Source organism: Nanorana parkeri, unplaced genomic scaffold (genome assembly GCF_000935625.1).
Source record: "Nanorana parkeri isolate BGI_ZX_2015 unplaced genomic scaffold, ASM93562v1 scaffold1095, whole genome shotgun sequence".
Lineage (NCBI taxonomy): Eukaryota > Metazoa > Chordata > Amphibia > Anura > Dicroglossidae > Nanorana > Nanorana parkeri.
In genome coordinates this window covers 215,031-227,460 of record NW_017307363.1, presented here as the reverse complement: position 1 = coordinate 227,460, position 12,430 = coordinate 215,031, and the positions used below count along the sequence as shown (strand labels likewise).

The window sequence follows — 12,430 nt, the reverse complement described above, 5'->3', positions numbered from 1 at the left end:
CTGATATACTATTGCTGGGTTTTCTAGTCCTCCTATAGCTAGTGGTATTCGGCATTGCACCACTGTATAATGTACTATTGCTGGGTTTTGTAGTCCTCTATACAGCGCAATGAAGAATACCACCAGCTATATAGAAATATAACAAATCCCAGCAATACATTATACATACAGTGTATAATGTATTGCTGGGATTTGTAGTCCTCTATAGCTGATGGTATAATATACAGCACAATGTACCATCAGCTAAAGAGGAATACAAATCCCAGCAATACATTATAGAGCACCATGTGGGGGAAAGTGCAGGCTTACCTGAGCAGTCTTCCAGCAACTTGCTTCTGAGATTGGGCCTGTCTATTGGCGGCTGTCATCCCCCACGCCTGCTCCTCCTTAATTCTCCGTGCGGCATGTGGATCGTGGATGCGGGAGGTTATGGCAGCGAGCGTGAGGTGGGGAGGAGGTGCGGAGCTGTGAACAGGGCCAACTAATTGGAAGCCGATTAATTTGATTGAAAAAGTTGACAACTTTTTCAATCTTTTATGTTGATTAGTTGTTGCAGCCCTAGTCGGGATCATTCAACACAGCTCTGCACTGTCTGCATATAGCAGACTTTAGCCCACTATATGCTGAGTTTTGGGACACAGGAGAACATTGTTAAAATGGTTGGGCCATGGTCCTCTTTTAATTAGGTCTGTGTTGTTTGCAAAAGAGGTTTCAAGCATTGGTATTTAGGGAGGTGATGGGCTTTCCAAAGAATTTGAGAAATCGTTTTAAACATTTCACTTCATGAATTGTCTTAGTGTGGTTTTTTGTTTTTTACGTTTATTTGTTAGTCATAGTTTCGATTACATTTCCTTGCATGTGTTACTATGTTATTGCTGGATGTCGTAAAGTCTCATTCCAGTTAAAGCATTTGTAGTTTTGGATAAAGTCCAGAATATCTATAATTTCACCCATTCCGGAGATTTTCCACCAATGCCGAAATTGAGGAAAAAATATCCCTATGGTAAACCCAGACAGGGATTAAAAACCCAGCAGAGTCTAACTCTTTCCCATTCCATCCAAGACTCAAAGAAAAAAAAGTCCACTTTCAGCTAGTCGTCTTTACTCCCCACATGATTAGGAAGCGCTTTACTTCAGCAGGTGCTAGAAGAACTTTCTCCTCTTTATCTGGACACTGCTTTCTTAGCTTGTGGACCTTTTATGGATTGTTTGTTTGGGTTTTAAGTAGCCTCCTTTATTGCCAAAATGTATGTAATCATGCAACATACTGACCAGGTATATGGTCTCCTGACAATGACAATCACAACTGCATGTTTAAAATCGGAGAGAATTCTGTTGTGTATTAACCATATCATTTTTTTTGTTCATTTTAGATCCTTTAGGCTCTCCAGCTTCCACACTGTTTAATGACTTTGCTGGCTTAAGCATTTCTCAAAGACGAAAGGTAGGTTATATTTTTGTTTTTTTGCACTGACTGCTGTTTTTAATTTTAGACTTTTTCCTGCTAGCTTTTTTGTTGCATCTACTTGGTTCAAGAACATTCTAGAATCTTGCTACCAACCTTCACTAGTGGTTTCTGGATTAGGGTACACCTCTTGGGTAGAGTGGGCTTTCCAATAGATGACCGTAGCAAGAAGATGTTAGTATTTTGCCACCTGCTGTAGTTCTGAGTTTTCAGTCCATCCAATGGGGTGGTTTAGGCAATTCAGCCTGATGATACTCGGCCATGTATGGGATATCAATTCCTATGGCCAGTCAACATCTGTCAGGTTGTATGAGGACATGGCACACAATTTCCAAGTCGTGATCAAGCCACGCCACTCCAGATGTGGTTCCCCGCCCCTGTATTTTAAATGCCAAATACCAGAACCTGCACTGCTTGCTGAGGCTTTGGCATTTGGGAGTTGAATTTAATGTGGGACTTACTGGGGATTCTATCAGTTTAGAGAATTCAAGGCACTGCTTGGGATCCAAGGAGCTGGAAAGGTACCATACACATAAGCCCTGCTTTTGTAGGCCAGGGGTGTGGAATCACTATCCCCCAACACCCGGAACATGCAGTTTCAGGCGCTGGGCGAGTAGTTTTTTTGTACATTTAGCCCTGCTTTGGGCAAGCAGAGCTAAATGTACAGTGGAGAATCGCTGCACGCTTTATACAAGCAATCTGATCAGATCACTTATATCAAACCAGCAGCGGTGTTGTCTTGCCATATTGTGGTAGCCAGGCAGCAAGCAGAACACACACACGCACACTGTGCATTAAAGGGTAAGTTCACTTTCCCAGGCAATATGTGAAAATGGAATTACTCGCTCAAATCTGGCCTTTGCTGGTCAGATTTCCTCTGACCGGCAGTGCTGTAGGGGAACATGGAGCCAGCTTCCCATGTAATCGGGAAGCTGGACGGCAAGTAATGACCCTCCTCCCGGTTTCCTGATTGGCTGGGAAGCTGGCTTCCCGGCCAATCGGCATGCAGCTGGCTTCCTGGCCAATCGGGTCATTACTCGTGACCTGGCTTCCTGATTGGCTGGGAAGCCGGCTCGATGCTGACTGGCTGGGAAGCCGGGTGGCATGTTACGCGCTTGCCCAGCTTCTTGATTGCCCAGGAAGCCAGCTCCATGCCAGCGGAAGCACCGTATCAGTACTCGTATCGGTGAGTACCGAAAGCAAAATATCGGTACTCTCTACCGAAAAAACGGTATTGGTGCATCCCTAGTTTTTTATTATTTTTTTTGTATTGGGACAAGTAGTTTGTCATGAGGGACAAGTAGATTCGGCCCCCGCTTTAGCCCTTGGACAAGTAGTTTTGTTTTCTTTTTTATATTTCCACACCCCTGTAGGCACTCTACACCTGGTCAGCATCATTTTAGGTTTAACAATAAGGGGGGTCATTAATGGCCTGATAATAATCCTAAGCAGTGTTCCACATTTTAAGTATCTTGTTACTGTATGTCTTACATTTCACGGGATGATAACTAGTGCTTCCACTGTTTATTTAGTGCACACGGGGATTTTTCACTTGTAAAATCTCTGTACATTCTGGACCTAATCCTTAAGTCTTGTGTGGAGAACAGGAACAGACCATAATACAGCGTTTGTTCCTCTATTGACATCTAAAAAAGTTTTTAACTTGCCGTATGTTTAACATTTTACTTTTAGAGGAAACCTTTTAGGGTTGCACCTAAACCTTAAGCATTGTGCTGTGTGTGAATGCATGTGCTTTAACATGCACTGTTAAGGTGTTCCTTATGAATGGGTTGCTAGTACAAAAAAAGTACATGACCCTTTTTTGTATCAACTTTATTCTGCACTCTACTGTACAATGCATTTGGTTGCCATTTACAATGAATCGCACTGCACCTCACCGCACATAGCTGTGGAAATATATGTTGCCGGATCGCATAATTGCAAGTGGGCACTTAATGACAGTGCATAGATTGCCATTGCTGACCTCGCTTTTCCATTTGTGCCCCCATCCGCTTTTCCCCAGTCAGCCTATAGGCTGAAATGCATATTCAGAAAAATACACTAGGCTGGAACACACCTTTTTTTTTTTTTTTTTTTTTTTTTTTTTTTTTTTTTATTTTTTGATCTGAGTAAACCTTTAAAGATAATTTGATTGCAGAATAGAAAACTTTCATAAATTTGAATTAAAGTCTGATTCAATGAATGTAGTCCACATTGAAGGAGACATGACAAATTAATCCTGCTGCTTTAGGTAGTCTGCAAGACCTGAGAACTTCTCATGTGAACCAGACTGGCTGCCTTGTCCTGACACTTACATCATGGGTAATGCTTTGCTCAACTGTAAGCTTTGCACTGCATTGGGCAATGTTCTCCCGGTTCAATTGATACAGACCAGAACTTTTTATACCAACCTGAATGTATTTTTCCCACTATATCTACTGATTACTATTGATTTGATATATGCCTCTAATAAAGGGTCTATGACCACAGCATGGTCATAGAGCAGTGGTTCTCAACTCGTGGGTCGCGACACCTTCTGCAGTGGGTCGCGGTGTAATTTCTTCATGGAGCGGCCCATCTGCAGTAGAGTGGGGCTTAGTAGAGAACCTGCAGAGGTGCCCCTGCTAATGCCCATCCCCCTTCCCCACACAGACACCCTCACCAACCCCTCCAGCTTCTGCACTGACAGGGGACATTAGGACAGGGTACATTGATGGACATTATGTATTCCAAGCCCACATAATGTCCATTAGTATACCTTGTCATATTGTCACTGATGGACATTATGTACACCACCAACCGCCATAGTTTTCGTGGTTCCATTCTCCTTTGGGGGACTCGGGACCATTGCAGTTCATTCAGATTAGAGAGCGGGATCAGGCCGGTTCTGATCTGCTGTACTGACAGTGTTTCCTGTCTCAGCAGTAACAAGCTAGGCTGCACGGGAGATGGAGCACAATGCTGTGCTTGATCACCTGTGTTGGAGTGCAGGGGAGACATTAGGGGTCATTAGACCCCAGATGTAAAGAGAACCTGTCACCTCAATACAATATCACATTGGAGCTTGTTAGTTCCTATTTAATAGTAATAAAGTTAAGGGGAAAAAAATTAAAGTCATAAAAAATAATATAAATATTTAAAAATTTAAAACCAACCCCACCATTTGCATGAGAATAAACATGCGTGTGTGGGGCATTCATGTGTATGCACCAAACATGTTAGGTATCACCGCGAACGTTGGAGTGAGAGCAATAATTCTCGGGCCATAATTCATGGTTAACGCTAAACTGATGACCTGTACAGGCTTTTAAAACGTCACCTATGGACAATGTTGTGAAGCATAGTTTTTCGCCATTGCTGAGGTGCATGCAATTTTAACACTTGACATGTTTGGTATCTATTTACTCAATGTAACTGCATTTTGTATATGTAACCAAAAATTTGACCATGTGTCACATTGTTATGCCTGATAAAGGGACTGCATCTGGCTCCTGTCAGTCATTACGGTGCCACCCCCTCTCATGTTATCTGTGAGGGCCACACATCCCTTGTGACGCCCCTGCCTGCAATACTGCCCCTACCCCCTACTAAAGCTCCAAGCCCCCACATACCCCCCACAATACAATTCCATACCCCCAATGTTTAAAATGTGCATATATATACGTTGCTGAATCGTGCACAAGTTGTTTTGTGTAATAAATGAAAATGTCTCAGAAATTAATCAATTTTGGATCACGACTTAATGACAAAGGAAAAATGTGGGTCCCGAGGTTACACAGGTTGAGAACCACTGTCATAGAGGATATAGTGTATCAGGGTCACTTTAAGGTCATAGTATTTTATATATAAAGACCTGTCAATTTGGAGGTGGGTGGGTAAGAGGGATCACTACATCTTTTATTAAAGAGTCACTATTGAGAAAAAAAAAAAAGATGTTGGCTGCTACTGCTGGCCTTCGCTTCCGAAAATGCTAATTGACTTTACTAGCTTTCTAATCTGAATGCTTGTTCTGAATTAAATGATTTAGAAAATATTAAAGACCGAGGTAGCCAGGCATTAGGCCAGCAGTGGCAGCCATCATATTTCTCCTAGTACAGGCTTCCTCTATGACTAAGAACAATAGCCCCTTGTAACCCTGCCCGTACTATTTCATGTAAAAGGCGCAGTATGGAAATCTTGTTGGGTGGTTCTGCTTTATTAATTCCTCATTTAGCTGCATTATAGAATAGGTCAACCTGTCATCAATGTGCAAAAGTAACACTACCCCCAACAAGCATGCATGTAATATATGTGGTATTTTTTTTTCTTTTGTTTATTGATTTGATGTACATTTGCATGCATACCCATCTGTTTGTCCCAACCCCATTCACTTTTGGTGGACAAACATGATGACTTTCTATTCACATTCTTCTAAAAAAAAATAGCAAGTGTTCAAACTGTACTTCCATGCAAACACAATTGAGCTGATTTTATATCGGCTGAGTGGATGCCTGGATCCAGTTGATGTTCAGCTCTTGTCTATAGTTAGGAAAATATGTAGCTGCAGAATGTGGAACATTTTAAAGTTGATGTCTATGTGTGTGTTTGGAAATTCTGGCATTTAATCTCTACACTTCTAATGTTTCAGCTTCCACATCTTTTGCAGACTCCCAATCCTACTGCCAGTGAGTTTATCCCCAAAGGAGGATCCACTTCCCGTTTAAGTAACATGTCCCAGTCCAACATGTCTGCCTTCTCCCAAGCGCTGTTCTCTCACCCCTCTATGGGAGGTCCTAATTCAGCTGCTCTTGCTCCAGGTAAAACAAAAATAGTTTGAAGGATCTGGCTGACTGTAGTTTTAACAATTTGTGTAAATGTATACCATTGTTCAAAAATTTGGAATTACTATGAATGTTGTGATCTGGAGTTGTGGGTTTTTTTTTATTTCTATAATTCTGGCTTTATAATCTTTGTAATCTACGTTCCACTTTAAAATGACAGGTGAGGCATAGTGTTGCTGCACTAAGCTGCCTGTTTGCGACTCCGATGACAGATCAAAACTGTCCCTTGCTGCTCCATCCGCTGGCACTGCCATCTTCTCTGGATCCCCCATTGCTGGTTTGCTCACAGATGCTGATGTAGCTCCTTCTTGCCGCTCCATCCACTGGCACTGCCATCTTCTCTGCCACACCTTCTGGATCCCCCATTGCTGGTTTGCTCACAGATGCTAATGTAGCTCCTGCACATGTACTTCTGATGTAACTCTTGCACATAAACATTTATATGTATATTCAGTTATATTTATAAACCGAATATAATACCCAATTTTTTGGTAAAATATAAAAGATGGGGTTGTGTCAGACAAATGGATACCAAACATGTCAAGCCTTAAAATTGCATGTGCCTGTGAAATGGCAAAAGACTACAGGACCCAAGATTGTCCATAGGCGGCGCTTTAAAAGCCTTTACCGCTCATTTAGAGTATCTGTGAGTGAGTGGCCCTAGAATTATTGCTGTTTCAGTTGGCGACGATTTGTATGTTACGACGTGTGGCACAATTGTAGTTTTCGCACATAGTTGTACCTGGTGCATAGGGGGCAGGGGACTTTAAAAGAAAAAAAGGGTTTGCGTTTTTTTTGTTTTTTAAATGAAGTCTTCTGAGTTTGACTGCACGGATACCACATAAGTGCAATGCAACACAGCAAATGGTAGAGTATACAGCTCTCCTTTTAGTTTAGAAGTGTGTGGGGGGAGGGGCTTGTTTAAAATCACTTAAGGCCTGAAAATTAACCCCCACAACATTAGTAATAATGTCTAATAGTGATTGCAATTTCTTGGGTCACATGAGCGCAAGTACACTTTAAAGCAGTGGTTCTCAACAGCAGCAGAGGGCGAGTGCAATAGCTAGTTTGCTATTGCAAACTGAAATAGCCAATAGGAATCCAGCTATGCATTCCTAGGGTGTTTTTTTTGTTTTCCCACTTACGGCGGCCTGCGGCTCCTAATGTCAGACAAAAAAAAGGTTTACTCTGCTCGGGAGAAAGTGTTTCTCTCCCAGGCGGCCGGGAGCCGCTATCTAATAGCAGGAGACTCCACGGCGACCCCTGGCAAATCGTTATTCGACCCCTGAAGGGGTCCCGACCCACAGGTTGAGAACCGCTGCTTTAAAGTGTTAGGACCGTTTTTGGGTTTCTATGGTTTGTGTTCCTATTGGAGATTTTACTATATCTGTTTACCCTGGAAACCAATCATTGGGACTGGAAGTAATGGAAAATTCAAATTGTTGTGTTTAGCATGGGAGTAGAGGGGAAATCTTCAATGGGGACAAAGACCCAGATTACAGTTGCTTCAGTTTAAATGCATTTTTATTCAGAAAAATACAGAACTTTTGAAGAAAACGGAAGACCACTGTCTTAACAGGGAAGGAACATAACTATTCTCATGAATAAAAATCATGACAATACTTCTGTGTCATCCAGATATATAAACTCACGAGGTAGAATGCAAGCTGGAACAGCCAAAAAACAGGGTGTCAACCCAATATCCTGTAACTCTGCCATAGGTGCAAGAAAAGGAAGAAGAGGAATGAGATTCAGAAAAGTGGGAAAGTAGGCAGGTAAGGAAAGAGAGAGACAAAAAAAAGGGGAGAGGGGGCATATCGTGAGTCATGGACATGCTGCATCCACAAATTTCACATCACCTTTTTTTTTAATCAGAATGCTAGTCTTCTATAAAGATACATTTTAGTGGTTCTGGACTTCTGACAACTGTTCAAACAGTTTTTCTTTCAGGCTCTAGCAATCATTTCTTTAGCTTTTAATCAAAGAAAAGTGAAGCGAGCTAGATTTAAAGTGCAAGAGTGCGAACCAAGTGTCTCTTGGGAGAGTAACGTGAAGGAGAGCCTATAGAAGCTTAAAAACTTTGCACCAAAATCTGCTGCGGTGTCCACCATATATGTAATTTATCCCCGTTGGCATTCCGGCTTCAAAAATACATTGGAGAGTGAGGGATGGAAATACGTCACTCTTGTAGGCACCATGTACCAATGAGTAAGGACCTTAACCCTTTCGCTGCCAAGTATGTACGGCATACGGAGCTACAAAAGTGCTTCTGGCTGGTTTTCGCATGTAGGCGCACCTGACTGGTGTTTGCCCGTGTGGGTGTTTTTTGTTTTGTTTATTTATATACACTTTATTGCTATCATATAGGGGGCTAACAAGCCCCTTATGTAATGGCAAAGCCAATATGACGGGTCCTGATTATGGAAACATCAGGGGGTCTATTGACCCCTAATGTTACCTAGGGACCCCAAAGAAGTTGATGAAGCAGAGATCTGCTTCAGCAGCTCCTTCTCTGGCTACAACAGCCAGAGAAATGACACACTGAAACCAGAAGTGATGTAATTCCCTTCACTTCTGGGTACAGTGATCGAAGGGCAGATCATCTGCTGGAAGTGTGCTGATCTCGCTGATCAATCTACCGAGAGCCGCTGTCCCGGGCCTGTACAGGAGAAAAGCGGAGCCCGGAATAGCCAGCGGCGAAGAATGCATTCAAGTACCTGCACTAGTAATAAAAATGTATCTTATTTGTGTATCACTCGGCTGTAGATCATCTCTGAATTGGTGCTGACACTGTCCTGCCTTCTGGAGGGGGGCTACTTGTGTTCCCCCATGGTCCCTGTGTGTGTTGTAAAGTAGTCACTTCTCCAAGCTCACTCCTGTGATGGACTACAATCTCGCGTTTAGTTTACTAATGTGTATTGAAGTTATATTCCATCTCAGGAGTGAGCTTCGTGTGGTGGTTACTTTAACGCCTATTAAATATTTAATGCCTGACTTTAGTGTAAATTTATGGCCTTTGAACTTGTGTAGATGGTGTCAGTTTGAGACATTTCTGAGATCATTCCAATTTGGCAGGTGCATTTGCCCTGCATTTTACCTTTTGGCCTGCTTCAAGCCGAATGTGCACTCCCATAGACTTGTATGGTAAGGCAAAGCCTTTATAAAGTGTGGGGGGGGGAGGGGGGGAGTGCCTCTGGGCAGGAGCTCTTGCAATATATGTAAACAAATATTCATGTCCAGTCAATTGTGATCTCTTTTAGAGGGTAATTTTCCCCCAAAAGTGATGTTTTAGATGGTCTTAGTCTGTTGTAGAGCTGCAGCTAATGATGATTTTCAAAATCGATTAGTTAGCTGATTATTAAGTTTGATTTAATCGGATAAAACCTAAAATACATTTTTTTTTTAAAAAGGCTCCAGTGATGGACTTCTAGTTTGTATTGAGATTGCAGTCCATCACAGGAGCAAGCTTGGAGCGATGGAAGTAAATGGAAAAAAAAAGTGTGGTGTGCAATATAGTAAAATGAAAAGTGTAACATTATACAGCAATGATGAAGAATGGCACCGGCTATAGAGGACTACAAAACCCAGCAATAGTACATTACACAGCGCAATGCAGAATACCGCCATGAGCGCCATGTGTGGGAAAGTGCAGGCTTACCTGAGCATTCTTCCAGCAACTTGTTTCTGAGATCGGGCCTGTCTATCGGCGGCTGTCATCCGCCCACACCTGCTCCTCACTTCTCCCCTCGTCCCTGTGCCGATCGTGGATTTGGGTGAGCGGTGAGCGTGAGGCAGGGAGGAGGTGCGGCATGTGGATACGGCCGGGCGGGTCTGGCAGCAGCGAGCATGAGGTGGGGAGGAGGATTTGGCGCGCAGCGTGTGTGGAGCCGTGAACAGGGCCAACCGATCTGAAGCCGATTAATCTATTGAAAAAGTTGACAACTTTTTCAATCTATTATAATCGATTAGTTGTTGCAGCACTAGTCTGTTGTCTTGGTCAACCATGGCTTCTGATATTCGGATATATTTCTTGCAGCTTTTTCTGCATTCTTCATAATTAAAATCCAGCAGGCAGTGTTGGAGACCTTGTAGTGGCTACAGTAGGCATTTAGAGCCAGATAATGTACTAATAGACGACGAGTGATATGAGACACCGCCAAGTGCTTTCACTCTTTAGCCACTATCAAAATCTGAAATGTCTGGTTTAGGTGGACAGATGGTTTGAGATTGCCCCCCAAAAAGTCTAATGTAGTACTTCTGTGAAAAACTGCAGTAACATATTGTATACAGTGTTCTCACTTCAGATGCGCTTTCCATATCTCAAAATAACTTTGTATTGTTTTAGAACATCTTGTTTTCATGTCGTGTTTGTTTTACGTTAACTAAAGCCTCACTTCTCCTTTTTTGGGGGGGGGTTTGTCGTGACATTAGGTAAATGAAAGTGGTTTAAGAAGTGAAAGCTACAGTATGCTGTGTTTCGGTGATGTTCGTTAGCCTGACGTCTGTGAAGCTTAAGGGGCTTTTTATTAGCCTCGGGTTCATATTTTAGGGTTTTATTCTAATGTCAAAATCATACTTGGTCATTTCATGCCATTTTGTGCACACTTGTGTTCAATGAGTTTGAACATTCATTTCTCTACTCGTGAGCAGGGCTATCGTTAGAAGTCATGGGGCACCGTACAGCCTGCATGCACTACTTTTTTTCCAGCATTGCAGCCAGGAGATGCCTTTTGTGGTGCCATTCAAATGAATGGCAATGCACTTGACGCACTGTAAGGCATGTTAGTTGTGTTGGGCAGTAGCTTGTGTTAATGGCACAGAAGCATGTGATTAACGCACCACATTGGTGTGAACGGGCCTTCAGAGTCTTCGCAGTGTCTGCAATCTGCGCACCCCAAGGTAGGAGCTCTCATTTATGCAGCTTTCCTACTGGTTATCCCGATAAGACCGCTTACCATTCCTCCCTGTTATCACCAATAACTCCACCCACATCTCTGCCCTATTCTTCTGCACTGGCTCACTGAGGGAACAGTCACAGCTACAACCAACTAATCAATAATGAGAATAGTAGTCAACGATTCTCATTATCAATTAGTTGGGTTGGATCCCCTAGTTCTCTCCTCGATGCTGAGACCCAGTGTTTCATCGGCTGTGTCTCCTCCGATTACTGCAGCTCCCTGCAGGAATTGGAAAGGACGCAGACACCATGCAGTGAGACTTCCCCAAACCTATCCCTCGCCTTCAAGCCTCTCCTCTGCTAATTGACAGCATGCAGTGGGCGGGTGCAGTAGCCAGCCTGCAATTGGTTATTGCAATTTGAAATGGCCAATAGCATACTGGCTATTGCACCCGCCCAGTGCAGCAGGTAGCTGAACGTAAATAGCAGGCAGAGTCCTGCTACTGGCAAGCTGTCGTTCTCCAATTGAAGCTATTCACGTTCTTGAATAGCTTCTTTTGAGGTGGAAAGGTGATACTTGGGCTCTAACAGACCCCTAATGTCGCCTTAAAGAGAACCTGTAAACCTGTCGCCTCCAGTCCACTTTCACAAATGTATTTTTGTCCACTTTTGGTGTGTTATTTTAAATAAAAGTTGGCCTATTATAGTGGCTTGGAATTTTTTGTGCACTTAAATTTAAAAAACAAAATGGCATGCAGGTACAACTACATCACACTGCCCTGTGACATTTCAGTAAAGTTTGAAGAAAAAAAAAGTGTAATGCATTAGCACTGTGCCAGTAGCTATGCGGTGTAGCGTGGCTGCTGTTCTGAATGTGCTCTAAGGTGAATGCTGCTGCACACAGGTCCACCTAACTTGCTGTCTGAGCCTCTTAAGACAGCCTACCTCACTGGTGCTCAAGATGCACCAGTGAGGTAGGCTGTTACTAGAGGATCCGGTAGCGAGTTATGTAGACCTGCACCCCTTAGCATGACAGCTGTGGGGGAAGAGCCTGACCTCCACTGCCTGCTTTCAAGCAGAGCTCAGTCCCCCTGCTGACCCGATGAGGCCCGGTATGGGAGTGCTGGCTTTACTCCTCCTATTGGCAGTCCTGCTCATGATTCATGTCTACGCTTCCTTCTCAGCATGTTTCAGATGTACGAGTCTGACTGAGGTGGTAATACACCCAGCTTACCATAATGCAGTGTA

General features: G+C 43.1%; 1 protein-coding gene across 1 annotated transcript in view; it reads left to right on the top strand.

Annotated features, from left to right (window-relative positions):
* The window catches only part of PAN3 (PAN3 poly(A) specific ribonuclease subunit), a 42,136-nt gene that overhangs the window by 10,645 nt on the left and 19,061 nt on the right, over window positions 1-12,430 (top strand). The window contains exons 4-5 of the mRNA XM_018567805.1: window positions 1,374-1,444; window positions 6,111-6,261. Coding sequence (XP_018423307.1) covers window positions 1,374-1,444; window positions 6,111-6,261 — 222 coding nt within the window. The remainder of the gene's footprint in view (window positions 1-1,373; window positions 1,445-6,110; window positions 6,262-12,430) is intronic.